Below are 27,500 nucleotides of genomic sequence, written 5' to 3' on the forward strand. Positions count from 1 at the left end.
TTTTGCCAACCCATATCATAAGAAACTGCGATTCCAACAAGGCCATCTGTTGATGGACCAGAGGACTGCTTAGCTACTTTTTTTTCTAAATTCAAGTTCATTTCACAGCTTTCCCTCGCAACTTTCTCTACAGCATTGCCAACTTCCCTTTCTCTTCTTTTAAACAAGCGATGATTCATGGTTGGTATGTTCATTGCAGACACTAAATTATTTAGGTGTGTATTCCCCATGCCAGCATGAAGGGATCCTAATACTGCCCTTGTGTTGATATCGCTAACAAGAGGACCACGGTTTCCAGCTCGGTGTTCTCCAGAGGATTTCACTTCATTTATGTGACCACAGTAGCTGCATTTAATGCTAAAGATACTACAAAGACCACTTCGTTTTTCTCCAGTAATGTTTACGAGGGATAATGGACCTGTCGAAGCAATAAATGAACTTCATGTACATGTAGTGACTAATTTGTTTCTCAGCCAATGTTGCATAAAAGCAAATGATAAATCATATCATTTTTTGTCTCATGCTCAGGGATGTTAAATGTACTCATGAAAAAGAATGGACCTTTATTGTTCCATTGTTTTATTGCTACATCGTGTTAGTTTTCTATTTGCAAAATGGAAATATCCATGCTGTTATTGATGTTTTGGTTACAACAAGGCAAAGGACCTAAGCATTTAAATATCACATTAACTTGAATGGGGCAACAAAACAACAAATTGAAGAATATAAATTAGTAGTAAGCAAAAAAAAAGACCTTTGAAGCCTCTGACTTGTGAATACACAGTGTACCTTCCAATATTGGTAAAATTGATGGTGGCAAATAAAGTATTGTATTGTACTTTGCAATTTGATTGGCATAGATGAGTTGTATTTCAGCTTATAACATGGATGACAAATTACTCCTTAATTTTGGTGTGAAATTTCAGCGTTAATTTATAATGTTGCCATGGCAACTTTTCCTACAGTGCCAAAATGGCGTCTTATGAACGTAATTTGTCACCCATAATGTTAATAGCTAATCAAATGGCATACTCCTGAAATTAGGGAATAAGTCACTTGTGTTTTGTCCAAAATCAGATAAATTCCAGAGCCTTTGGGCTGAGGAAATTATTTGATTTTGGACAAAGCATGGGTGAAATGATGATTCCCTGACTTCACTTGTAACCTTTTGATTACCCATACTATTTTGTTCATACCCATGTAAGATAATTTCAAAAAATGCCAGGCACTATTACAAACAGATAAGTAAGCATCTTCCATCGCTAATATTTGAGATTTTAATTCACAAACAATTCGATATCAAAATATCACTCGTAATATTTTCAACTATTTTTCACAAAATAATGTTCCTTTTTTTATGACTTGGGGGTTATATAGCAATTGAAGAGTCAACAACCTTCACATCAATACAAAAGTTACTCTATTCTACACTAATTTTACTTCATATTAGTGATGTACTTAAGTACACAATTGTGTTGTAGTCTACTTGTATGGTAACAATGAAACGATATTTTTCTTAAAAGTAGAAAACTACAATTTTGCTCCCCTACTATTGCTTCAAGAAACTTCTGAAGACACCAAGAGACACTCACCTTCTTTACAGTTTGAACAAGATTTCAGGTCATTTCGCAGAACGTGAAGTTCAATCAGTCTTGTACCACAAATATCAACCCCATGTTTAGGTTGCTGTAATGAAAATATATTTGCTAAGCCATTTACTTTCTGATATTTAAATTTTTCAAACTAAAAGGCAAAGTAACAGGAAGGAAATGGAAATGGTCGATCTAGCTAATTTGCAATATTTGAGCCAACATTTGGCACAGTGTTAGCGACGTAACGATAAATATTTATCGCATAAACAACATACCTGTGACCTCGTTTCTATTTTTCTTGGAGGTTCAAAGTCTTGTTCCTCTTCAGGGTGATTTTCGTTGCCTTGGGTTATGCATTTTTTTGCTCTGGTCAGATTTGCTACGGATTGAATTTGTCGTTTGGAAGCAAAGCATCCTTTGTGTCGCCTGGACTCGTAGTTTGGTTTTTCGTCTTCTCTATCTCCTGCATACGCAATATTTGTCGAGCAAACAAAATACAACCCATAGAATGTTGCGAAGAAGAACAAGTAAAATGATTTTTGTTGGTGTGTCCATTCTCCATATTTATGTCCACTTTGCGAGTCCTTTATACGCTCCCTGTGGCCGTAACGATCGATCGAGTTGCCTTTGAAACTTGGGAAACATTGAATTCCAGAAACAATTTTTCTTAAATACACAGAATTGACTAAAGTTGTTCTAGCAGGAAAAGTCTCTTTTAAATGAAAATTTCGTCTCCAACAGTACAAAAGTGTCCTTGCGCGAAAAAAGCCGCACGCCGCCATGTTTGTTTTGGTTTTTCGGGTTTTAAATCTCGCGCCTGTATCGTGCGTGTTACTCACGCATGACGCAACGAAGGTGACTTACTCCCCGCGCGAGGAAACTGGTACCAGCCACCTTAAAAAACAATTCAAACAGCTTCTCCTACTTACACAAAATAATTAAATAACTGAATTGTAATTTTTGAAAAGTGCAATAAATTTATAAGACTTAATTTTTTTTCTGTAGTGTAAGCGCGTCTATATATTCATGTAATAATTAACAACTATTCGCTGAAGTGGATCCAACGCTAGCCACCGACACCGAGGTAAATAGTTATTTTAGAGTAAACTAAAACAGTGAGATAATATACGGCACAAAAAATTAATTTGGATGTTTTCTTCACTTGTCACGGAAGCAAATCGGGACGCCATTTTTTCCCGAGTTGCTCGGAGGTAAATAGCACAGTATATTCGGAGTTTGACGAGCCAATCCGGCAGCGCCCGCGTTCAACGCTATCCACTGTTTTAGTATATACTAATACTAGATGTAAACATATATATTTTACAACGATGTATATGTTAGTGATTGACGCAATTAGATATATTTATTATTTAATGTTAATTTTTGTCTGTTGAAAAAGTGTTGAAGGGCCTGTGCGACTCCTTCTATTCGCAAGCGATTCTAAAATCTATGCCTTCAAAGTTTATCTCTGACTAAGGTGTCTTTTAACGACTTTCCTTTGCGATATGATAGTATGAGTGGCTCCTTAAATACTTCTCTAAGGTGCGGTTGGTTTTGAATAAGGTGCCATTTCGCCATAAATATGTTCTTGAGGTAAGGTAAAGCCGGGTGGTATTGTGTAACAAAAGGCAATATTTTCTTTTGTGTACTGTTGTCTTTGTTTTCAAGTGACCTCTCTCTATCCGTGAAGTTAACTTCAGATAGGAATTTCTCTGAAAATTTATTTGGGTATCCTCTATTCTTTAGACGTGTTGTGAAACTCTGCATGTTATTATTAAAAGTCAAGACTGACGAATTTGTTCTTAGGAGGCGCAGCGCTTCTCCTTTTATGAATCCTTTCTCAACGCCTGGTGAATGACGCGAATAAAAATTCGTTTATTGAAAGGTCTCTGTCCGTTTGCAATGTGTTTGCACATCAAGTGTGGATTCTCTATTGAATCTGTCTCGTTTGCAAGCTTTTGTGTCTAAGAATGGAATTTCTGAGTCTGATATTTCAGCCGTAAATTTGATTGTATCGTGGTAGTTGTTTGCCCTTTGCACATAATTTTCTATATTGCCTTCGGTTGTGTCCCACAGCAGAAGACATCGTCTTATCTCTTCCAAACTAGCGGTTTAATTTTGCTCTTGCTGATAATGCCTTTTTCTATTTTTGCCATGAAAATGTCAGCAAAAGCTACGGCCATTTTGGTTCCCATTTTTCCGTTCCGTGGGTTTGCAAATAGAGTGGTTTTAAATTGAGTGTCGAAAGTAATTAGCGAATTGCTTTGGTTTGTGATTGCTTCACTCAGTGATTGGTTCAAAGTTCTCGCACCACTTTTTCAACCAATCAGGAGTGAAACCAAGACCAATCGTGGCTCGCGCGTGCACATTTTCCAACGCTTTGTGTCGGCTGAGTGTAATAACTTCAGTTTTGATTGGTTACCGGATTGTCTCCATCCTTTTTGATTGGCCAAAGTAATTACTTTGGTTTTGGTTTTACGACACTCAATTGAAAATCGCTCTAATGCCGTCCATTGAATTGGAATGAATTCTCTTTTAGTATCAGGCAAAGCGTTTGCCTCCAGAACTTAGTAGGGATTGGTAAATGGTTTTGATGGATGTCTTAACCTTCGTACGCTATGTATACAGTCGTGATCCCTTCTTCTTGAGGTATATTTGTGTATAAGCTAGTTACGTCCATTGAGGCAAGGATTGCGTTCGAGTTCTTTGGCAGTTTCGTTTTCTCGATGAAGTTTATAAAGTCTGTTGAATCTTTCCGATAAGATTCTTGTTGTTGCGCTATCGGCTGTATGAGGCGGTCAACGAATCATGAAATTTTTTTTGTAGGGCCACTACACCCAGATATAATAGGTCTACCTACTAGGATAGGCTTGTGAATCTTTGTTAGTGTATAGAATTCTGGAATTCTCGGTGGGTTTGGTGTTTGCATATGGTGTTTGTTTCTTGGTGGGTTTGGTGTTCGGCAATACCAAAAATAATGGAGAAAGTCATGTTTGATCAACTATATGGTGCCTTTCAACCTGTCTTCTCCCCTAACATGTCTGGGTTTCTGCGTGGTCACTCATCTTGTGCTGCTCTTGTTAAAAAGATTGATGACTTTCGGTGGGCGCTGGATTAAAAAATGTCAACTTGCTCTGTTGCAATTGATTTAATCGAGGCATTTCAATATGCCATAATTTACATTTAGCCAAACTACATGCTTACGGCGTCAGTCAAGGAACAATGGAATTTCTACAGTGCTACCTTTCCAAGCGACAACAAAGAGTAAAAGTTAATGGAGTTCTTTCTGATTGGTCACCTGTCCTAAGTGGAGTTCCACAAGGTAGCCTCTTGGGGCCACACTATTTTTCTTTTTCGTCACGGTAAAATTCAATACAGTAAAATTCGATAATTTTAACTGTTCGTGTGCCCCGCTTGGCTATGAGGAACAAAGGACGACCTCTCGCGGTCTACTCTTATTTAATATATTTATTAATGACTTAAATTTTGTTGACCGATAAATATTTTAAAATAAATTTTGACTGATCACGATCTTCTCCGATCCAACGCTGTGCAAGACTTATCGTTCACGGTTTTTGCGAAGGTTTTAAAACCTCACGGCTTCACCAATGCTCGAAGTAATGTGTTACATATTACAGTCGCGTTACCTGCGCAGTAACGTTGCGCACAAACAATTGGTGCGAACGTCCTTAAGCGGTCAATCGAAAGAAGAACTGCTAAGGAATTCTCAACAGTCTCAACTGCTGAAATTCGTGAGTCAACGGTCAGGAAAATGTGCTTCAAGGACAATTTGTCGTTCCCTGTAGCTGGTCTAGGTTTAATGGATTAGGTCATACACAAAGCATGAGTAAAGTGACCAGATTGGTGCCTGATTTCATATTCAGTAGCCATGAAAAGGTAATCCAAGATTTAAAAGTTATATGGCAGCTTATTTTCTCTTTTGCAAGGGAAATGCTTCAAAAATCTACTTGTAGATACAAAAAGAAAATTGCAGGACCAAAACTGGCTATTCTACTTGATCCATTCTTGGTAATAATCCTGGATTGCCCAGCCATGCTATGAACTGCTCAGTTAAGAGCACATTACAGGTGCACACATTAACATTTAATATTGTAAGGATAGTTGATTTATTTGTGGGCCTAGATCACATACCAAAAATTGACCAGAGATAGCATGCTCTAAAAAAAAAGCACTTATTATACGTTTTGCATATTCTGACCGAGACAAAAATTAGTTGCTCCAATTTTGCTTATCTGACAGATATGGTATATAATACAAAAACCTTTCCTTACATTGTTTGAGACTGGGTGTGGATACTGTCTATGCCACCCTTAGGTTAATTATTCACCACTTGTCAAATAGGTTTTGGGAAATTCTTTCAACGATTATTCATCAGGAAAATGAAATCCCTCAAATAAAAACTTCTCCTCCAGCCATGGAGGGGAAAAGTGGGCCCTAATTCAACAAACTGCATGAGAGGGCAACGGCACCCTAATTTCCTTGCCAATAATTCGCCGGCACCATCGCACAAGTTGACGGTATGCAATATGTCTGCTATGTTTCTGATCTGGACCATCGTAAGACTGGTAACATTGTTGCGTATACATGTATGATACCAGGATGCCTGTAACACCCATCTGTCTAGACATACAGCTTGAAACCCTGGATGCTCAGTGATACAAGATGGTGGCTGCTCACATTCACCCATTTCTACTACCTCTTTATTCTGTGCCGCAATCTGCAGTTGGCAATCGCTGGCAACTTTCACATGTGCACCTGAGTTTCAAGAGGCAATCAAAAGGGCGTACAATTTGAAATGTTAGTTGGTTGTGTATTATGTATCGTAATATATCGCCCTTTGTTTTATAAACACACCAGCTGTTTTCTAATGAAACGGTCGGGCAATGATAAGCTCAAAGTAAAGCGTTAGCAAAAAATGTGTGCGGTCAAAACAAAATTTTAATTTCAAATGCAAATTATGCACCAACCAACTCGAAACGTCAACATCACCCCCCCCCCCCCCCCCCTCCCCGGGCATTTGAACTTTCAAAGCTTGGATCGTTCAAATTCCCGCCCCTTCGGGCCAAAATGGCGTTCAAATGCCCTACCCTATTACCGGATTTGTCTGTCATACCCTACTAAAGAACTATCGTCTTCGGCTCCTGCAGTCTATAATTAAAACCTTTTGAAGACCCTTTTTGTTAGCCAATCGCTCACAAGTGCTACATCTCTTCCTTTAAACCCCTCCATCTCGTCCAAACACGTGTCTTATAGATGTTAGCGCCCGAAAAAAAATAAAACATTTGAAACCTAACATTTCCGGTTGAATTTTCCTCACCCCACGCAGGCAAAGGTCAAATTCCCCACTCCCCAGGCACAGAGGATAGTCAAATGCCCGTAGTTTGCCCAAGATGGGGGATGGGATGTTGAAGTTTCGATTTGATCGGCGCATTGGCTATATATTATCTTTCACAAATAATTGAACAAGCCATATGCTCCTCCAGCTTACAATGTTCTTTTATTCACAAATACCTTGGGTTAAAATTATTTAAAGATTAATTTAAAGCTTCATTGAAATCACACTTGAGTTCCCCTTTAACACGAAGATTTTTCAACAATATTATTATATCGCTTTAATCTAGAAATTTCTCTGGCACCCGGGGGTATCTTTTAGCTTGCCATTTAGCGTTAACTCCTGGCTTTTACGGTACTTTTTGGTGGGCAAGGATCTCATGGATATACACACTAACCATAACTCTAAAAAACTAACCATTCTAAGTCAGTTTCTAGACCTAAATATTGCTATAGCAGTAACATAAACGAAAATTAGACCTAATCACTGAAATGGGCACTTAGACTCAATCTGTAAAATGAGAGTTTAACCTAGGGGACTCGTGGTGGGTATATCCATAGATCTTTCCCTTTTGGTGCAAACGTTAAGGCAATCAGATTAGACTGAGGAATGTTTAAGTGGAAACTACATGTACAGTCCTCCTTCCTTAGTGTACGCAATAAACGTTTGCTTAGTGCAACTGCAAGGAATGCATGACATGCAGTAAAACGTCTTCTGAAAAGGGGACAGGACATCAGGGGGGATTTTTTTGGGAGGGGGGAGGGGGCCGTGTCTTCCCCCCCCCCTCCCCCCTCCTTTTTCCCTGTACAATATTGAAGTGGTACAGTGTGCATCAGGCGGTTTTACTTACGATAATGATTAGTTCAGTTTTAGAGCTTTTCTTATTTCAAATACATTTTGCCTTGATAGATATACATCACTAACGTGAATTTTTCGGATAGAGGGCATGGAGTGAAGGGGGGGAGGAAGGCGTGCGCTCTCGACGCATTTTCTTCGGCCCTCTCTTTCTGGGAATTTCCGGACTCGCCCCTAGGACATAATTAACGTGAGAAGGTGTGAGCCAAAGGGCCAATGCTGGCATGATATCTGGGTGACACTTCAAGTTGTCAAAATGACCTCTCACTTGAAAAAATAAACTGGAACACCGCAGTTCAACACCACCCAACTCAGTGCTTTCTATTTTTGTGTAACATGTACCACAGGCAACCCAGTTTACGCTCGTGGTGCGTCTAGTTTCTTGAAAGGCGTAGTTACTTCTCTGTTTTTTCTTTGAAGAAATGTTTGGCCTTGTAAAAAAATCATCTTCTTAATAACAAGTAGCCCTTCACTACCTCTATTTTTCTATAGAAATTGATTTCATTTACGAAATTTGGTTGGCAGGACTTTGCCATATGAAGCTCTGGTGTCAAGATCAAGTTTTGGTAAGTATACAGAAAGGCCTTGAGAAATATAAATATGGCTGGGAGTAATGTTGTGTAGTGGGCGTAAGGGAGGCGGGGGGGGGGGGGGTAGATATGTGAAGGAAGGGAAGGAAGGAGAGAGGTACTGGCCAGGATCAGGGAGGGGTAGGGGAGTAGAAGGAGGGAAAAGATGTTTAGAACCCCTAAAAACACATGCCCCAGTTCTTTAAAATTCAAACCAAAAAGAAAATTAAACTACAACAGATATTTACCGAGCTGCGATGCGGGGAGGTAAATATCAACCACTACCCACCTCCACTTAGGTGACTAATAATTTGCTATTTTTTTATTGTTCAACAACTTTTAAACGAGTCTGCATTGGCAAGACGCTGGAGAAAAAGAGGCTCTTTGAACTTTCGAAGCGCAGACAAACTTATGATGACTCTCAGCAACTAAGAAATTATTTCTATGCCTGTCACAAAACTTGATAAAACGTACTTTCTCTTAAATGGCGTTTTTAACAGTGTTCAACTTCTGTAATAGGTATTTCTCATTATGTTTATGGTCCATTGATTATGCTTTTTTCGTATTCATCAGCGCGCTGGTATGGTCAGCGGTCTGAAACAAATGAAACATAGTACAATTGCATGTGTTAACTAACCTTCTTATCCAGCAAATTAATTGCCGGTTTTCACTGTCGCACCATCATCAAAACCATTTAACAACTAAAGTCAAGAATCACAGAGATAAAAGAAGATGAATATTCAAGCAGTCTCAAAAAGGTTCAGGTCTGTGCGATGTTTCGAGCTGGAGATATTCGAAGGAATGTTTTACTCAAATTTATAAGGCTTTGTATGGAGACGCCATGTTTGTGTCCTTCTCATGGGGGCCGGAAGCTGACAAACATGTGTCATCGAGTTTTGCTATAAAAAGCCAGTAGTCGTCTCTGAGGGCTCATAAACACCTATGTGAGTACTTATTCTCATACAAGGACTGTTCAGATTGCAAAATCTCATCGGATAAGTCATTTTTTAAATATCATGTCACGTAAAAGCTTAGCCGAATTCAACCTTGCTTTATCCAAGACGAAAAACACTATGAAACTGAAAATTTGTGAAAAGACAAGTCTTCAGCTGTTCTAATAACTAAACTAAAATCTCAAAAGAATTGATAATTCCTCATTTTTTAGTTTTGATGACATCACGTGAAAACCAAGAATACAGGAATCGTGTGAATCAAATTGAAAATTATTTTCGCTCTTTTATTGTTTTGTTTGTTTTTTTTTTTTGTTGCCATTTGTTTTACGTTGCTCTTTGTGCAACTGCAAGAGGCTTCAATCCAGGACTGACACTTCATCGATTATTGAAGTTGTGAGGTCTTAAGCAGTTGCCATCCATCATTTACAAAAAACATATGCGCTAAAAGGAAAGCATAAAACAAAATTTTCTCTTTCTACCTCTCAATTTGAGGGATGATATATTTTGGTAATACTAATGGTGTAACAATCGAGGTTTCTGTTCTTTCATTACTCTCATTTCGCTTGCGTTTCGGAGCCTAGGCAATGATGCAATACAACACAGCCGAGCTACTGCCTGACTGAATCCAAAATAATTACATGTCATAAACAAAAGGAATAATAGTTGCGACCATAAACTTAGCATTTTGCACAAGAAAAAATCCAAAGTTTTGAAAAACATTTAAATCAAGTGGACAACGAGAATATGTTCCAGAGTCAGTCCAGGTAATTTCTGATAAAAAAGACAGACGGTTACGAGTGTTTTGTTTGGCATTTCACCTGAAACGTACAAGAAGCTAACATGAAATAAAAAGAATGACACTGTAAAGGATATATTTTAAAGTAACACATGTCTGGTACCTGGGCAACCAAAGAGTCCCACCCTCATTGATATGTGTCCATGCCAACCTGTCGGCCGGAACCGGAAGTAACGTGCACTGATTAGTGGGTTGAGATCATGATGAACTTCAGTGTCCCTGTCTATGTTTCCAGCAAACTCCTAAAGCAACAAGAATGATAAATTTATCATTGAAACATTTGATTATATCATGTGAAAATTTTACACTCTTTTGACCTCCAGCGTTGTCGATTTCGTTTTTTTATCGAGTGTTTTAACATCTTCTCGATGTTCAACCCAAAATGCTGGAGGCCTTAGCTTAATATTTAAGAGAACGTTCCCCTTTAGACCATACAACTTGATGACCAGCGCCTTATTTCTTGTTACATCAACACCGTCATATCAAAGATGATGCCGATCATTGAAATATAAGAACGTAAAAATATAGTGCAGAGTGTTGATTTTGCGATGAAACAAGAAATGACATTTGCAAGGGTTTTTCCTTTTATTGATCATGAGAGTATAAGTAGTTGGTATGTTGCCCAACACTTGATCAGTTATAAAACAACAACAGCAAACCCAATGGGACGACGCCACGCCAGTCGAATTCTTGATAAAGTGAAATTTCCATCTTGCCTGCGGTTTGGTCTTGTTCCTGTTAAACTAGAAGCATTCATCATCGTCGCTACTCAGTCATTCAACTGGCTGTGCGATCAGTAAGGCCGGTTGCCTTCATAGTGAGCTATGTGAAGAAATATTCTCCGCGTGAGGTCAAAGACGTCCATTATTGTCAAAACTGTACACATCTTCTACATTATACGAAAGTGTATGCACACAAGGAAGTTCACATCTGCGTTACGTTCCTAATTTGTCATTCGATTTCGCAGAATAAACTGCATTTTTTTAAACAATACTCCTTTATGTCTCTTACGATTATAAATAGAATATTTGTTTTAACCTTCACTACTCCTTGCTCCTGGTAGTACTGGAAAATTTCCCCCTCGTTACTGTACTGCAGCTTGTACTTGGTCACCCACTGAGAACGGCATCCACCAGGCCAATAAGGGACGCAGTTTCTTCCCTGCGTTGCTAAGGTTCGTACCCTTTTCTGACTTCCCAGATCTACTTGCAGCCATTGATTAAAATTATTTTCACGAGCTACCCAAGCCCCTGCCTTTTCTCGGGTTTCTTGATAGTTTAGTTTTCCTTGGCTGGGAGCGTGATTGCTGTCCCATTGTGAAGAAGCATTGAGTTGTGAGTCAAAAGCGAACACACATGCTGAAAAAAAAAGATTTTTGCTCATCTTTTAAAAGTTAAGCAGGGCTTAAACCATAGGTTATTGCCATTCTTTACTTTTACTGAATCCAAGCGCAGAGGTGTATTACTTGAGGTGAAACGGAAGAAAACAGAGTTAGGAAGAAATAGCTTCTCATATAGGGGGATTGAGGTATGGAATTCACTGGATAGAAGGACGAGGAACTTGGAAAAGCTATTGTAGATGCTTTAAAGGTAGCACTGAACCGTAACAAAACCAGCCTCAACAAAATAACATTTAATAAAGGGACTACAGTAAATCTTAATAAGGACATTAACTTTTTGTATTATTAAACGTTAGTATTTACACCTCTTAAAAGTTTTTTGAATCTATCTAAAATTAGTAGGTTATTTTCTCTTGTTCTAAATAGACAGTTTTTTTTTTACTTTAGTATTAACGTTTGTATCCTAGTCTTAAAAAGTATTGTAGTTTAATTGGTAGGTTTATATGGTAGGATTTAATTATATTAATAAGTTTAGCAGGTCCACATCAGCTCTTTAGCTGCCACTACCAACCTGCTTTAACAAACAAAGTATGTATGTATGTATGTATGTATGTATGTATGTATGTATGTATGTATGTATGTATGTATGTACATAAATATGTTTAAATAAAAAAAATAAGAAATAAATAAGTAAAAAGAATGGATACCATTGGGAAGGACCATTCTTCTCATAGCACACTTCGCCCGTATTGCACAAGGACGAGAACGAGAAGGATGATAAACGCGAAAGACTAAGGATGGTGGCAGAAGGTTATAATTCAGCCTGTGGACGAGCACTTTGTGCAGAGGCTTTTAAAAAGAGAAATAACATTGTTAACTCTTCGTTACTAGAATGCTTGATTTAACTATCGGTCACATGATCTTAAAACAGGTTACTATTTCGTGAGCCGTAAAGAGGAGGTATTCCCCACTCTAGTTAAGTGATGGACTTGATTTCCTAATGGTTAGAACGTCGTTAACGTCAAATTTACTCTTGCGTTCCTCTCTACCAATATAACCGCTTTGACTTTTCTTCAAAACATCAAGTGATTAAAGGGCACGCAAGGCGTGTAAAACAAAACTGCCAGCATCAGTCGCAATAGTACCTTCATTAGACTGGACTTTACCTGAGCAGTTTCTTCCGTCTCCTTCATAGCCTTTTTTGCAAGTGCAATTGTAAGATCCTACGGTATTCGCACAGGTGGCATTCACGTGGCACTGGTTTTCAGATGAACACTCGTCAATGTCTGGAACCAAATGAACGTAAGAAAGCCAACTCGAGGACTGCACGTGACTAGTGGGCATGCAAGGCGTGCAAAACAAAACTGTCAGTGGCGGTAGTTGGTTATTCGAACTCTTTCAGTGAGAATGAAGTTTTCATAGTTCCTGTCTCGAGCTTGGAACAAAATCTGTCTACTACCGATCTCGCATAGGAGCTCGCCAAAGGGAGCCTTTATGTCCACTTTATTCCTTAAGTCAACCCTTTCCAGAGTAAATTTATTTTTAGGAACAGCTAGATTTCCTGCATCTTCATTGGCTTGCTGTACCTAATATGGTCAAGAAACGCTTCAGCAGTAAAGCGAGATGAAAACATTTTTGCAGCTCTGAGGAAAAAGGGCCTACAAAAGCCGTTTTGGACCGGAATTGACCGAGGCAGAATTTGATGCTTTAGTCGGCAATACTACTCCCGGGAACACCAAAGAAGAGTCGTTGATCCTGGAGGTTTTAATAAAACAATTATTCTACTCGGGCTTGCTGGATATAAAATGATTGTAACCAACTCGGCGCTATGCGCCTCGTTGGTTATCTATCACTTCATAGCCAGCAAGCCCGTGTAGAATAATTGCTAAATATACATTTCGTTCCGTATCCTCAGTAACCGTATGCAGAAGCTATCGTTCTTTTGACTAAAAAAGGAAACCTAAGACGCTAAATCGTTTGTAATTGAGTCGACCCTTTCCTGAGTAATCTATTTTTAGGAACATTTTTTTGCCCCGAAAAGTATTATATTTCCCTTGACGCTGAGATAGCTCTGTTTGATTGGCTTTTACAACTGTGGGGGTGCTGAATCTCTCGAGGGAGGAGGTCTGTGAATAAATCTACTCGGGAAAGGGTTGACTCCTTGGCCAATTATGGGAGATTTATAAAGGCTTTATAAAGAGCGTTTATAAAGGCTCCCCTTGGTGAGCTCATGTCTGGCATCATTTACTGAATTGCCTTGAAAAATCCTATCTCGATCCTATTTTTGAAAGACGCTCTCAGTTGTGTGCACTTGATAGATACATGTTCAACTAATATCCCTCCGTTTTGAACCAGGTCGTCCCACAACTTTATGCTTTGGACAAGAATATGTGAACGATTGAAATAAGATAATGTATCTTTCTTTTTTTTCCCTTGGAGGATAGATATCAAGTTATTCAACTTTAAAATGGCGCGTTCGATTCTTTGGCATTGGTCAAATTATTCGCAACTAACAGGATATGGGATGCCGATCTCACCGTTTTCGCAGTGTCGTCCGGTGAATCCCGCTTTGCAGAAACACTTGTAGCTGTTCTCTTCGTACAATGGCAGACACGTTCCATTGTTCTTACAAGGCCAACCACTACATGTTGACTATAAAGAATTAATCCAGATTTATTTGATATAATAATAGACTTGCGTTGAATGTTACGCTAAATCTTGATTGCTATGAGTTTGTGTAAAGTCTTAGCCAAAGGCATGGCCACGCGATCGCTTCATACGTCGTTTTTAACGCAGTGAAACTTTCATCTTCCATTTCAACAACTAATTTGATAAGTGATACTGATTAAAAAGGTGGTAAAGATAATAAAGTAACATTGACGGTGAATAACGGTTTGGCCTTTCAATATTTAATTTATTTCTTTCGGTTTTGAACGATAAACTGAGGTTGTTATGTCTGGGCGACAAAGAACGTCAGCGACAACTAGCGACGGTAATGGTGTGCGACGTTCTTCGTAGCACTATTCGCATGTACGCAATGCGTACCTATTTTTTGATACTTCCATGCACATTACATCTTATTTGCCATAAAACTTTGAATTTCTGTGGTTTGCAATAAAAAATAAATGAATAAATAAGAGAAGAATTAAAAAGGAGAAAGAACACAAAAACACACACCGTATGCCATAAACGTCCAAGACTTACGACTTACCGCGATGCTGAAGTGGTGAAAGGATTCGTTGGACATGAATTTGTCCGAGTTGTTGTACTTGTCCGAAGGGAGGAGTTCACAAAGCAGTTTACCGTTGATGTTCGGGTATGCAGCCAGGTTGAATGAAAAACATGTCACAGTTTCCAAGCAGGCAAAGGAGCACTGGGGCATCCATTCAACGTGACTATACCCAAGAATGGTGATATTCAAGTAGGAGAATTTGTCTTCTTTAAAGTTTACGAAACTTACACCAATGTTAGGTTCACCGCGACTGATAGCTTTGTCGGCTTTTTTCTCTGAAATAGATGAATTGCAGCTGAACACAAAGAAGGGAAAGGTAACTATCGAGCACGTTACGGCGAACACGAGCTCCTTGACAACATCGGAGTGTTTACGGTTACGGCCTTGTCTTCGAGGTGTCATTTAAAAAAAAAATGTTCGTATTTCGTCAGGTTATGCTATGACAATGAAATTGACATCGTCTTGTAGTTTTCAAACCAAGGAAGTATTCTTTTAGTCTCAGAAGGTTGTTTTTCCTTTGTTAGGTTCTCAAAGCAAAAGTAGGTAGTCTTATTCTAAAGGTTTAAGCTACAAGGGATTTTTAATTTTCTAAAATTTTTTAAGGAATCGATTTTGAGATAAATTTTCATCTAAACGGTGTCAGCGTTTTTCAGGTTGTTGACGTGTTTTGATTTTATACCATACTTTCCTTAAATTCCCAGTCTAAAACATTGTCGTAAACTTTGATGGAAGGTAACAAATGCAAAAAGCGAGATATAAAATGTTGCCGACACCCTTTAGCTAAACATATCAAATAACGTTCAAACAAAAGAGTACTTTTCTCGGTTTGAAACTACATTCAAGGACCAATATAGTGATGTTAATTTCATCCTTATAGCATGAACACTGACGATATACGAACGTTTTTAGAAAACTGACACCTCGAACCTATGACGGGCCCTCAGTAAGGTAAAGATAAAATTGAGAGGAAAAATACCTGTAGCAACTGCATATGAGGGGACAATTATTAGTATAAGCATAGAAGCTTTCAGAAATGTCGTACAGCCAAAGGGTTTCATCCTTTCTGCTTACTTTACGGTGCAGTACTGTCCGTCCGACAGTTTAGTGCAAACCAGTAAGGTTTACCATTGCTCATCCAGACGTAAAATGATTTAATAATAAATGGTTTGTGGTTTTTAAGGATGCGAGTACTGTTCCTGCTAAGCAGAGTTTGTGTTGAAGACAAGTAGTTGTCAACGTTGCTTTTAATTGTCGATAAAAACATTTATTTACTTACGTGAATATTTTATCTTAGCTTGAGGACATCTGTCTTTAAGTTCACAGCGAACATTACTACTTTACTATATTATACTTCACCATAGAAGATTATTATTGCTTACCCTAGTAATTCTTGTATAGAAAATGTATCGTGGTAAAACAAAACGCGTGCCTTGTGCTAATTTAAATACAAAGAAAAGATATAGACGTAAAATGACTTAGCAATAAATGGTTCGTGGTTTTTAAGGGTGCAAGTTCCTGTCAAGCGGATTCAGTGATATCTGGCTGTGGTGAAGATGAATACCTGGTAACGATGTCTTAAATTGTGCATAAAAGCAATCATTAACTTCGTGAATATTTCATCTTAGCCGTGAGGACATCTCTCTTGAAATTCACAGCGAACTACTTCACTATATTATATTTTTCCATAGAAGATTATTATTAGTTACCTAGGTGATCTTTCTTTTATAGAAAATGTAGATCGTTGTAGAACAAAACGCGCGCTTTTTACAAAGACACAATAAGTTCCTGCCAATATTAACAGATGAATCCCTATGAAAAACGATTTAAAATTAAGCACACATGCTAGGACACAATAAAAGCCAATACCCGTCCGCTTTAATAATTATTGCCATATCTACTAGAGCTGCTAAACCCCTCGTTATGTAGGACATTTTTAAGAACTGTGAAATAACTATAGCTTGAACGTTGTCAAAGTTTTCAACTCTCTATGTTGCAAGAAATATGTTGGCAGTTTGTGCTTGACACATCGGCGATAAGCGTCAAAAGATTCAAGAACATTATTCAGCCTAAGGAACTAGAGACTTTCAAGTTTAATCCAAAGCTCATCATATGGATCAATATTAAATAAGATGATGGAATGATTTTCTTCGGATTAACAAGGGAAGTGTTTTTGTTGACGTTCGTAAAACATGGTATACTCCCTGTTCCATGGTTCAAGAACGCAGGGCTCTGAGACAAATTAAGAGTAAGACTAGGGCAGAACTGAAAGCTTAATATATTTTTTTTATAGTGTGGCGTTAAAGAGAGATTATAGAGTCAAGCAAAAAAAAAAAGAAAAGAAAATTGAAAATATTTTTCATCTTACACAAAAAGAGGGGTATCACGTACGACAGTTTTTCTATGAAACAATCAAGGGGCTACGTTAGTAGAGTATTTCTCTTTCTTTGTCAGTTCTGAACATAAACGACTAAAAAGTTTTCTTTTGCCTGATGATGATGATGATCATGATGATAATAATAATACTAACAACTTTGTTTAACCACGGAATCCTCGTCACTAAAAAGTGGTCCTCTAAAGAGCCGTGCACATTAACACTAATAAAGCTGGGTTTTGCTAAGAAATCTTATATTAAACACTAAAAGATTAAGTAAAAAAAATTCCAGTATAAACTAGCGGAATAAGAACCTTTTATCATCGTTTTGGCTAAGAAGATTTGAAAAAAGCAAAACAAAATTCTTTGAAATTGTGAAATACTCTCCATCCTTGCTAGCTGTAACAGCAGTTATTAAAAGTACCGTCACATGGAATGGAGCAACAAACTGCATTATTACCTTTAATCTTTCACTGTTTTCAATTGAGTGATGTTAAGCATTCGTCAGAGAGGAAAAAATAAAGCATTTGTTTTCTTCGAAATTAGAAAAGAAATTAGACATGTTTGTAAAGTCAAAATATATGTCGCCTATGCAATAATGCGTGCATCTTGTTAAAAATAATTTAAATGTGTTTCGTGTGATGCCCGAACATTGCCATAACATGAAGAAAATTTCAAGGAAAGACAGTCTGTTTAGGCATTTTGCATGATTTTGTGATTTCTAAGGGGAGTATATCGGCCCAAAACAAGCCATGGTTTACTCACCCATACATTAATACATATATTATCGCTTTTAGTCCATTTTAGAAATATTAATTACTAAGTACCTTATGATCTGTGACTTAGATGGCACCATTTACCAAATGTTCATGAATATTTAATCTTATCAATTAGAGATTATTATTTTTTGGCTAACTGGGTCTCGCCGTATAAAGTTCTTTTTTTCCATTTCGTAAAATTATATCATTCTCTGATGCATCTTCCAGGATAGACCGATGATACATTTTTTAAAGAAAAACTGCAGACATATCCGGACAAAGTTTGTTTTATAAATTATTAATTCCCCCGTAAATTATTATTGCTGCCTTTACAGAGTCAATTTTCTGAAATTATAAGTAATCATTGCTAGTAAAGAAAGGACAGAATCCGACAGGAAGAAGGAAAAATAAGCGCTCACTCAAGCCAAATGCTGTAAAGATTTTTTGTTCAGTGGACGTTCTGCTGACTTGTACACCGCCAATCTGTCTCTTTCTATTTCTTTGTCTTGGTTTTTGAACTTAACTCACTGAATCGAAAAAAATGCCTTTTCAGGTTTGTTGAAACACTGATGAGAATAGCTTTTCGGTAAACACTGCATTAAAATAAGACATTAACGTCACGAACTCAAAGATGATCGCTAATGCGAAGTGCACGCCACAAAAAAAGAGAAGATAACATCATTCTGTTTTCGGAACATTTTGTTTTTAATAGAGCGACTTCCATATAACCTTGAAAAATAAACGTGAAAAGGGAACTGAAACAAAAAATGCAAAACATATCATTGGCTTAAATAACAAAAACAAACGAGCGCGAATTTTCATTGGCTTAGCCAACGCGATTGCAAACAACGTAATCTCTCCATGGAATTTTTTGGAAAGCGATCGGCATTTGGCCTTGACGTCATTTGAAAGGCGATAATGTGATTGGGTAATCGAACTGTTTACTGCCCATGTTAGGAGTTTCCTTGGCAGCAATAAGGAGAAGCGTTGTTTTAATCTCGCCAAACATTGGTCCGTGAAACAAAGTCGCTCTAATCTTAACCCATTTGTGTGATATTTTTCACTACTTTTCCTTGTTCAGCTAAGAATAAAGTCACAAGGCAAGATTTTCGAAGGGATGCAGTTTCTTTTATTCCAATACCCTCCTTTTTATAAGAACGTCTAATTTTGGGGCTGAAGCTAAAGCTTCTTACTTTTTTTGCCATTTCATAAGCCTAGAAACGTTCTTAACATGTCCTTCAAGTTGTGTGGTATACTAAAGCCCGGTTTACACTACAGAAAATGTTTGGCACGGTTCGTGTGAAATTGGCACGGGTTAGAGCTCAGCAAACTTTGTTTACACTAAACCATGTTTACCGTACCAAAAATACCGTACCAAAATTTTTGGGCTCACGTAACTTCTGTTGAAGACATGCGCAGTTCAACTATAATCAAGATTTGGTGGGGAATGAGCCGCCATCTTGAAATGTACGCAAAAAAACCGCTAGCCTATAAGAATTAAGGCTCAACCCAGCTGGCCCGTTAAAGTGTTTTCACTACTTGTTCTATCCGAACCGTGCCGCTTTTCTCAGCACCCGTACCATTTTTACCCGTGCTCGGACTACCTCGCCGAAGGTCCCAGCACGGGTAAAAGTTTTGGTTCGGCACGGATGAAATTTGGTACGGACAGGTTGTTTACACTGCAAATTTTATCCGAGCCGAACCTTTTTTTTTTTGGAACCTGTGCCAATTTCATCCGAGCCATGCCAAAAATTTTCTGTAGTGTAAACCGGGCTTAAGTTCGACTATAATCTGAGTTCTTCATATCTAGAGCGAGTATACTGTATTTCTTTCTTTCTGTATTGGCAAAAAAAGGCATTCCAATCATTCCAAGAATGGAAGACGTTCTAAAACAACATAATTACTAAATCCTCCATAGATTTATGTGATCTTGTGTTATTTGTGCGAATGCTGTAGCGGACTTGCTCACGGGATCCATACATTTATGTCATCTTGTGTCATGTGTGGGAATGATTTAACGGACTTGGCAGTTGTGCGCCTGTATCGGCAGGTTATTCGTTTTTATTACTCATTTTGTTTAATTTTGGGAGGAAGTTATCCTTCGAAAATTTAATGAAGCAGAATTTCTTCCTGCTTTCCTTCAAACGACATACGCCAAACTTTTTTCTCCCCGATGGAAACATGAAAATGAAAATTAAACAAAACGAAAAAAGAAACAAAGAATGATCTTTAGTGAATGCCGTAGTGAGGAACATTGGCCCGATGAAATGACGCAAGAGGTTCGCACAAAAACCACCGGGGGCCAATATTCCGCAAAATTTTTTTATTGTCACCGTTGAGGAACATCGAAAAACACTTAGGCAAACGGAGTTAAAAAAAACTCTTGTTCGCTCGCATTTTAGAGAAAAATAAACAAAGAAATCAATGAACTATTTCTTTATTTTATTTCTTTTTCCAAAAAGAGTACAGATGATTGTTATTTAATTCCAGTTGGGATTAAAAATTCGAGTTTCATTCCAAATCATAGAAGTTACAGAATGACAGTCAAGGGTAAACGTTCAGTGTAAACTATTCAATATTTATCGATGCGTCAAAGAATAAGTAAACAATACGGTGTAGGCGAACTAAACCAAGTCGAGTTTCCTTTAAACAGTGCGAGCCTTCCTCGTCAGTTTTCTTTCCATATCCTCCGAATTTGGATTGCGATTATGAGGTCACAAAGGAAGGGCAATTGTTTGAATTAAGAAGAAGAAGAAGAAAAACAATTGTTTATTGAATAAAAAATACACATGAAGTGACTGAATTACGCGTTAAAAATTTACAAATACTGAAACATATTTCAAAAGACTACATATACAGATATTTAAAAAACACACTTATAAAAACTATTAAAAACGGTAAGTTATATTGATTCTAATTGGAAGTTTGTAACTTCTTTAAGGCTGTGACTGATAATAAAAGAGTTCTTAAAACGGTTCTTGTGGCAGAATGGGACATAAAATAAAATACAAAAGAAAAGAATGGGACATAAAAAGTTCTACGTCGACTCAAAGTGCGGTAGTTTGCAGCCTTTTGTGGTAAAAAGACTTGCAAGCTTGTGGCAACGGACCCTCTTGATATCATTAATTAAACAGTTTCTGGGACAGAGCCTCTTGCCTCTCCTAAAGGGTGGGGATTTCAGCCTCGGAGAGTTCCTGCCCCTCAGTTAGTTGAGGGAAAACTGTGCGCAAAGCGCGCCTTTGGATACGCTCTAGAAGACAGCTGCGGAACAGTAGCTCACAAGGATATTCAAGAGCTGATCTATTAACACTGCAATAGAAAAGAATCAAGTCTCTGCAGCAAATTCGAGCTCGTTTTAACCGTGTTAAGCTAAGGGACACAAACGTTTTGCTAGCAGTCTTTGAAGTGGTTGATGAACTGCATGATGCTCGGTTATTCTCAGACCTTTTCAATCGGTTAAAGAGGTGACGGTGACTTGTTCATGATTTATGACAGATTATTAAGTTTTTCTATTGAATAAAACTGTCTTTGTTTGGCAATAGGAGGTTTAATATGCAAGGGCAACGCCAAATTCAACAAAAACGTCACTCCAAAATATAACTTAGCACTATCGCAAGCATTTCGCGATTATATTCCGTCTTGTTCACCTTGTACAATTCGGCGAACTATCCCGTAACTGGATGGGTACGAACGGTTTTAAAGTAAAAAAGCTAAAATTTGGTGATTTCACGTTGTTTTGTTGAGTACGACAAAGCGTGCACGGAAATTCGTGCTGCACGTGCAACACGAGTATTTTTCCTTTTTTAACCAGTAATATTCTAACTTGCTTTGTGGCGTTGTCGTTGCCGTAGTCGGTGTCTTTGATTAAATACCCAATTCTTACAGTGATCCAGCACCTGGAAGGCGGTACCAAACCGATCAACTGCTGCACTGTCCCCAAGAAGAAGTCGAAGCTAAATTGGGAACTGGTATGTAGCTTTTTAATCGTGTTTACTACACCCTTCATATTTGCCATTTTCCCATAAAGCACTGAGCCCTGACATTATTCAGATTATTGTACGTTTCCAGAGTCGTAGAACAACCATGTATTATTTAAATAGTCCCTCACACTCCAGACCTTTCCTTACTTAATTACCACACCTTGACCGTAAAACAAAATTGACGACGGAAAGTTGCCTTTTGTGAAAACACTTACATAATTAGCCTACTTTTACATTTTTCCTTAATTGGCTCAAGGACGTAATCCATCATGTACTCCTACCTACAAATTGCGCCGAATTCAGAGGTGCGATATTTTGTTTTCATCTATGATTATCGACAACTCTAAATGTTTCACTGACCCGGAACGCCGGGAAAGTTGCACCTTCGCTTGTTGGTTTTTTTAAAATTGTTTTGGAGGGTGTATATAAGCAAAAAGCTGTTGGCAATGAATGCCATTACAAGTTGTAGGAAACGTCTCTTAGTGACCAAAGTAGTTACTGTATTCTGTTGTTACTATTTTCTCTGAATTTCTACTTTCGACCTTCTCTTTAAAACTCTTCAGTGAAGACAAACAGAAGATACCAACTGAATCAAACTGTGCTAATGTGGTCGATAACAGCACCACTAGGATATTCAATAGCCACTGTTGCACAGAAATGACTAGAATACAATATTGGCATGCTTAGCTGAAGAACGAATAGAACAAAGCAGCCAAGTTTTTCCATCATGACTTGACCTCAGCCTGTCAGTTTTCCTTCAGTAATTCGCAATTTTTTTGCCACTTACTTGGAATGATAAATTTACTCCCTTTTCCTACACGTTTTATACTCAGTATAAACACTTGATGTTCCTTGGAAAATTGGATTATAGTGCAGTTGGTTTTTTGAAACCAGGCCCCAGCTGTTCAAAGGGTGGATAGCGCTGTCCACTGGATAAGTCAATTGGTTTTGCTAGTGTTTATCCGAGTTATAATCTGGGCAGTATTTAGTGCTCTGTGCAGCAAATGGACAGTAGAATTAGAAGGCAATGATTTCATCGGATAAAAACAATGCACTATACCCCTTGGAGCAATACATTGACCTCCGTCTGTGACGAAACAACTGCAACGATAACAAATAAATAAAGGCGTCAAGGAGAAGATTTCTGCTATAGCGGGAGGCTTCAAACAGCCTCGAGTATTACAAAATGCGATGAAAATCCGAATTTATATAACATGCAGGGGGGTAACCAAAGGGATGGGTGCTGTGTTGACTGTGTTGAAGCTTCAATGTGACACAATCTATTTCGTTTGCTGATTCAGAAACTCAAAGCCCATGTTCTAAGTGATGGCAAAGGCCGCAAGTACTAGTTCATTCCACAGCCTCTTATTAGCCATCAGTGCAGTAATCTAACTTGCTTCGAATGCTCCAGTATCCCTCTTAAGAGTGTCAATATAGGTAGGTCTCGGTCTTCCTCTCCCGCGATGACCATGTGTGGGCTCCCAAATTAGGACTAATTTCTGGGTGCTTAGCTCTGGATGGCGATACAATGCAGCTAAAAAGTGAAAATGCTGGATTCAGTCTCCCAGAAATGTTATGGATAAGATATTTACTCTAATCAGTTGCCTGTTGACAACATGATGAGATCGCCAGTACAAAACTTGCAGCAGTGATATGTAGAAAATTTTTTTCTTTTAATTAATTGATAGTTTCACGATCTTCATGTGAACTTTGCTACCTAGAGCTGGAGGTCACCAGCCGCAACACTTTTAAGTACCCACATTAAGGGTTTTTCACAAGCTTTCTGTGTTGCTACACTAGTGTTTCACCCTCCCTTGCTTCACTGCTTTCACTTGAAACCAGTTTATCTGTTGTCACGCTATATACTAGATCCCGCAAAATCTTAAGGTGATTCCCTAGAAATAGAACTTGTCAGATTTCCGATGAAACTTTGTAACATGTCAAAGAGATGATGGGGGGGGGGGGGGGGGGGGGGGAGGTCACCGTGCTTGTTTCCATGGTACGACGCTGACGAATACGGCTATTTGAGCTACTTTGACAATTGCTGCTCACCCCCTCCCCCAATGTTGGACAAATTTAGCTTGATTTTATAAATGTAATCCAACGTATCACGCAGAGCGTGGTGTTATTCTTTGGTTAATTCAAGTACGTACCTGAAAAATGTTATAAAATGCATTTGTGAGTACTTGAAAACACCGTTCTTAGCAAATATGTGATCAGAAATAAAAAATGGGGGTCACCGTACTAGTTCATGAGAAAATAGTCATTCCTTGCTGGATTAGGCTTAGCGTCAATGAAAACCCGCCTTTTTATCAATGTGCCCGCGCTCCTAGCCTGCGTGCACCAATGGTACAAGAGATTATGCGCAGTAGGGTTGTGCAATGCAAACCCGCCTTTTTATCAATGTGCCCGCGCTCCTAGCCTGCGTGCACCAATGGTACAAGAGATTATGCGCAGTAGGGTTGTGCAATGTAAACCCGCCTTTTTATCAATGTGCCCGCGCTCCTAGCCTGCGTGTACCAATGATACAAATAATTATGCGCAGTAGGGTTGCGCAATGCAAACCATGGAATCACCTTAAATAGACATAACGCTGCATCCTGTAGATCCACGTCATTTCTGATCCAACAGCGTGTTCCAGAACGAAATAACCTACCCCTATAGTTTCAGGTTAATGTCCAGTACTAATTTGATTTATTTGTCTATTTATTCAACTGGATGTCTAACATTCACCGTTTTTTTTTAATTTGTAAACGTTAAACGATGTTCACCAGTCTATTATCCGTTGTTATAAATGGGCCATCCACACTTCAACTGACTGCAGAAAAGTTGTTTAAATTACTTGTTTTGTTCCGTACTTGGCAAATTTGAATGTCACTCAAATTAAAAGCTACCTCTTCTGAAATGTAGTACACTATTTCTGCGCCACATGGTATTCCGAGTAAACGCATAAGGAAGCATCTTGTTCGCTTTTGAACTCTCCCAGAAACTGACCATACGGTTCACCAAATCTCGCAGCTAGACGTAAACTTTGATTGGTTCCTTGCAAAAAACTTGGAATTTAACTCCATATTTTCCAAGAATGCAAATCATTAAGCTTTAACAAAAAAAACCCCGGTTTTCTGGCCTCACTGTACGTATTGTAGGTATTTGTGGCAATCGAAAACGCGATTTCCTCTATGTACCAAAATATATTAAATAACACTCCGATTGGATATAAAGGTCGCTGAAAGATGGATCCATGTTGTTCTTAGTGAGGATGGGGGCTCATGTTGCCGGAATTTTTTAAGGGGGTGTGCTCAGAGGGAGCTCAAAGGAAAAAATCTTCAGCTTTGAGATATCCAGAGTCGAGGCTGGCATCTCTGCATAATAATATAGCGAAAGGCAAAATATGTTTCACTTACGATCTGTCAAGTATTCATAACCTTGTTGCTGAACTTAGGACATTCAACTAATGTAAATGGCAAGGGAAACCGATTTACTCAATGTATTGAAAACAGTAATATTTACCTGATGAATTTATGGTTTTAATCAATGTGCCATAACGATAGGGGGTCCCTGACACTCCAGGCCGCCCTTTGTCCCTCGACGTTTTGCGAATACCGCGCATCGGTGGCTCAGTTGTTTGAGCATCGGGTTGCCATGCGGGAGGTCGTGAGTTTGACTCCGGCCGGACCAACACTCAGGATCTTAAAAGAACTGAGCAGAAAGTCCTGCTTGTAATTACATCTGCAAATGGTTAGACTTTCAAGTCTTCTCGGATAAGAACTATAAACCGGAGGTCCCGTCTCATAACCCTTGTTGGAAATTAAATTGTATAAGACGTTAATAACCCGCTCACTCTTCGATAAGAATAGGGGACATAGTCCCCGGCGTTGTGGCAAGGGAAGCCTTATCAGGACGGAGGCATCTTTCACTTCCTAAAATACATTGTAAACTGTGTAATAAGCAGTCTGGCTAAAGTTCCCCGAAAAATATTGTAAATTAGTCCTGAAAAGCCCCGAGGGGAGAGACTAATAGCTTCTCTTCACTTCACTTCACTTCAATACGATATCACCTTAGTTTCATGTATTTTTTGCTCGCTGCGAAATACTCTGCTTTCTAATTAGTTTCTCAATTACAACTGCCTGACCATTTGGTTGCGGATTCGAAAGTACAGCAAGAAACAGAGAGAAAGCAAACATCGTTGATGTAGAAACTCGTGAGCGTAATGGACAGCAAGCTGGACACCACAAAACGAGGGCTTGACAGCATCTCTGTGTCCGCCCGTGAAGCACAAATGTGCAAAATTAAGCGTATGAAATTTAGGGACCCTCGGTCATTCAAGAAAAAGGGACACGAGCAACAGTTTAAACACAACGAACAGTTAAGGAGGCCATATCCGAAGCAAAAGAAGCCATGCAAGCCAACAAACAAGACACTTGTCGTGCAAAGTTACACGAAGATATCGAGTTAATCGATCAGAGAGAGAAGCTTATTCTTCTATCACACTGGTCCGAGTACGGGTGGAAAACCGTAGGTGAATATATTGACAATGAGTTAGCGGAAAACAACGGCGACACTAAAAAGATTGAGAAGGCCGAGGAGGAGGCCCAACGAAAACCGGCCGACGCTCGCGCTCGGGCTACTAAAGCTAGAAACCGTGCCTACTGGTCTCGACTTAGCCCCTTGTACTAGACCATTTACAACGACAAGCCAATCTAACACACATCTATCCGGTGCAGGAGTTAAAGAACCTTACTCACCCACTTTACATTGCGCGCCTTTGTTGTTGTTCCGGGATTTTGGCCGGGAGCGTCTACTTCCATATATGGGCAAGTATTGTTGAGTTATTTTTACGCTCGAGAGAAAAATTAGAACAATTTTGTCAGGGAAATAAAAAACAGCAGAATACCTTCATTTCGAGCGCTTTTCTATGAAGCGTGGATCTACGTCTGCAGTGAATTCAAGAGGGAAATACAGTTTGTTCGCGTGGTACTTAGTTGTTTGAACTTTTAACTGGACCTTAATTGAAAAGCAAGCAACCCATATTAATTTTATGCCCAAGCAGTTTGCAATGGAAACAACAAGGCGGGATAGTTAAATTTGCTGCTAGCGCGGTACTTGTTAAATAAGTTTAAAGGTGATGTTACGCGCAATACACAGTTGGAACATTAGATGAAATGATCTTACTCTACGTTCCTAGAATTTCATATTTTTCAAGTTTACCTAGTCTTCAAAAGGGTGTTGAATCCAACAACAATTTTTTCCTGTAAATAAACACAAGCTGACCTTCTAACCTCTATAGTTTTCAATTTTTTCAGACCAAGAATAAAAATGTCATACACAAGCTTGCTTCCACACGCAGTTTTATTAACAGCGAGAAAATCTAATAAACAGCAATGGAAAGGCTCTTTACTGATTGTAATGGAGATCAGTATTCAAATGTTTGCCGAAGACTTGCCTTGCCTCTTTGTTCAGTGCTGGCATCCTGAGCGGAAGACACGCACAACAATATTTGAACAGAATTATCGATCCGACGGTGGATTTGCTGTTCGTGATTCCTTATAATGTGGTCCAAGTTATATCTTCATTTTCCAGAAATGGTAATACATTAATTCTGATCGTTCTAGTCGTTAATCGATGAATTCCCAATTTTGGTACTCTTTGCTGCCATTCAAAGAGCAGATGGTTGAACAACGCTTCCGTTTCCACTCGATAGC

At 38.6% G+C, this 27,500-nt stretch overlaps 2 protein-coding genes across 2 annotated transcripts in view; both read right to left on the minus strand.

Moving 5' to 3' along the window:
* Nucleotides 1–179, minus strand: part of LOC138002096 (uncharacterized) — a 2,331-nt gene extending 2,152 nt beyond the window's left edge. The window contains exon 1 of the mRNA XM_068848189.1: nt 1–179. This exon is cut by the window's left edge and continues 2,152 nt beyond it. Within this exon, the coding sequence (XP_068704290.1) occupies nt 1–179 (179 nt within the window).
* A 7,568-nt stretch (nt 180–7,747) lies between these two features.
* On the minus strand, nt 7,748–15,968 carry LOC138003539 (EGF-like repeat and discoidin I-like domain-containing protein 3). The gene is made up of 7 exons (XM_068849662.1): nt 15,666–15,968; nt 14,669–14,964; nt 13,995–14,109; nt 12,624–12,743; nt 11,157–11,476; nt 10,222–10,360; nt 7,748–8,963 (listed from the first exon to the last, which is right to left on the minus strand). Exons 1-7 carry the CDS (start codon nt 15,745–15,747, stop codon nt 8,956–8,958), a joined length of 1,080 nt encoding a protein of 359 aa, XP_068705763.1. The 5' UTR covers nt 15,748–15,968; the 3' UTR covers nt 7,748–8,955.
* Nucleotides 15,969–27,500: the final 11,532 nt, after the last annotated feature.

Source organism: Montipora foliosa, chromosome 5, assembly GCF_036669935.1.
Source record: "Montipora foliosa isolate CH-2021 chromosome 5, ASM3666993v2, whole genome shotgun sequence".
NCBI lineage: Eukaryota > Metazoa > Cnidaria > Anthozoa > Scleractinia > Acroporidae > Montipora > Montipora foliosa.

Excerpts from the sequence above, each read along its gene's own strand:
- LOC138003539 (XM_068849662.1), bottom strand. The coding sequence starts at position 15,747 with ATGAAACCCTTTGGCTGTACGACATTTCTGAAAGCTTCTATGCTTATA. Across the intron at positions 14,965-15,665 it reads CTCATATGCAGTTGCTACAG|AGAAAAAAGCCGACAAAGCT; the intron begins GTATTTTTCCTC and ends CATCTATTTCAG. Across the intron at positions 12,744-13,994 it reads CGGACGACACTGCGAAAACG|ACATTGACGAGTGTTCATCT; the intron begins GTGAGATCGGCA and ends ATTTGGTTCCAG.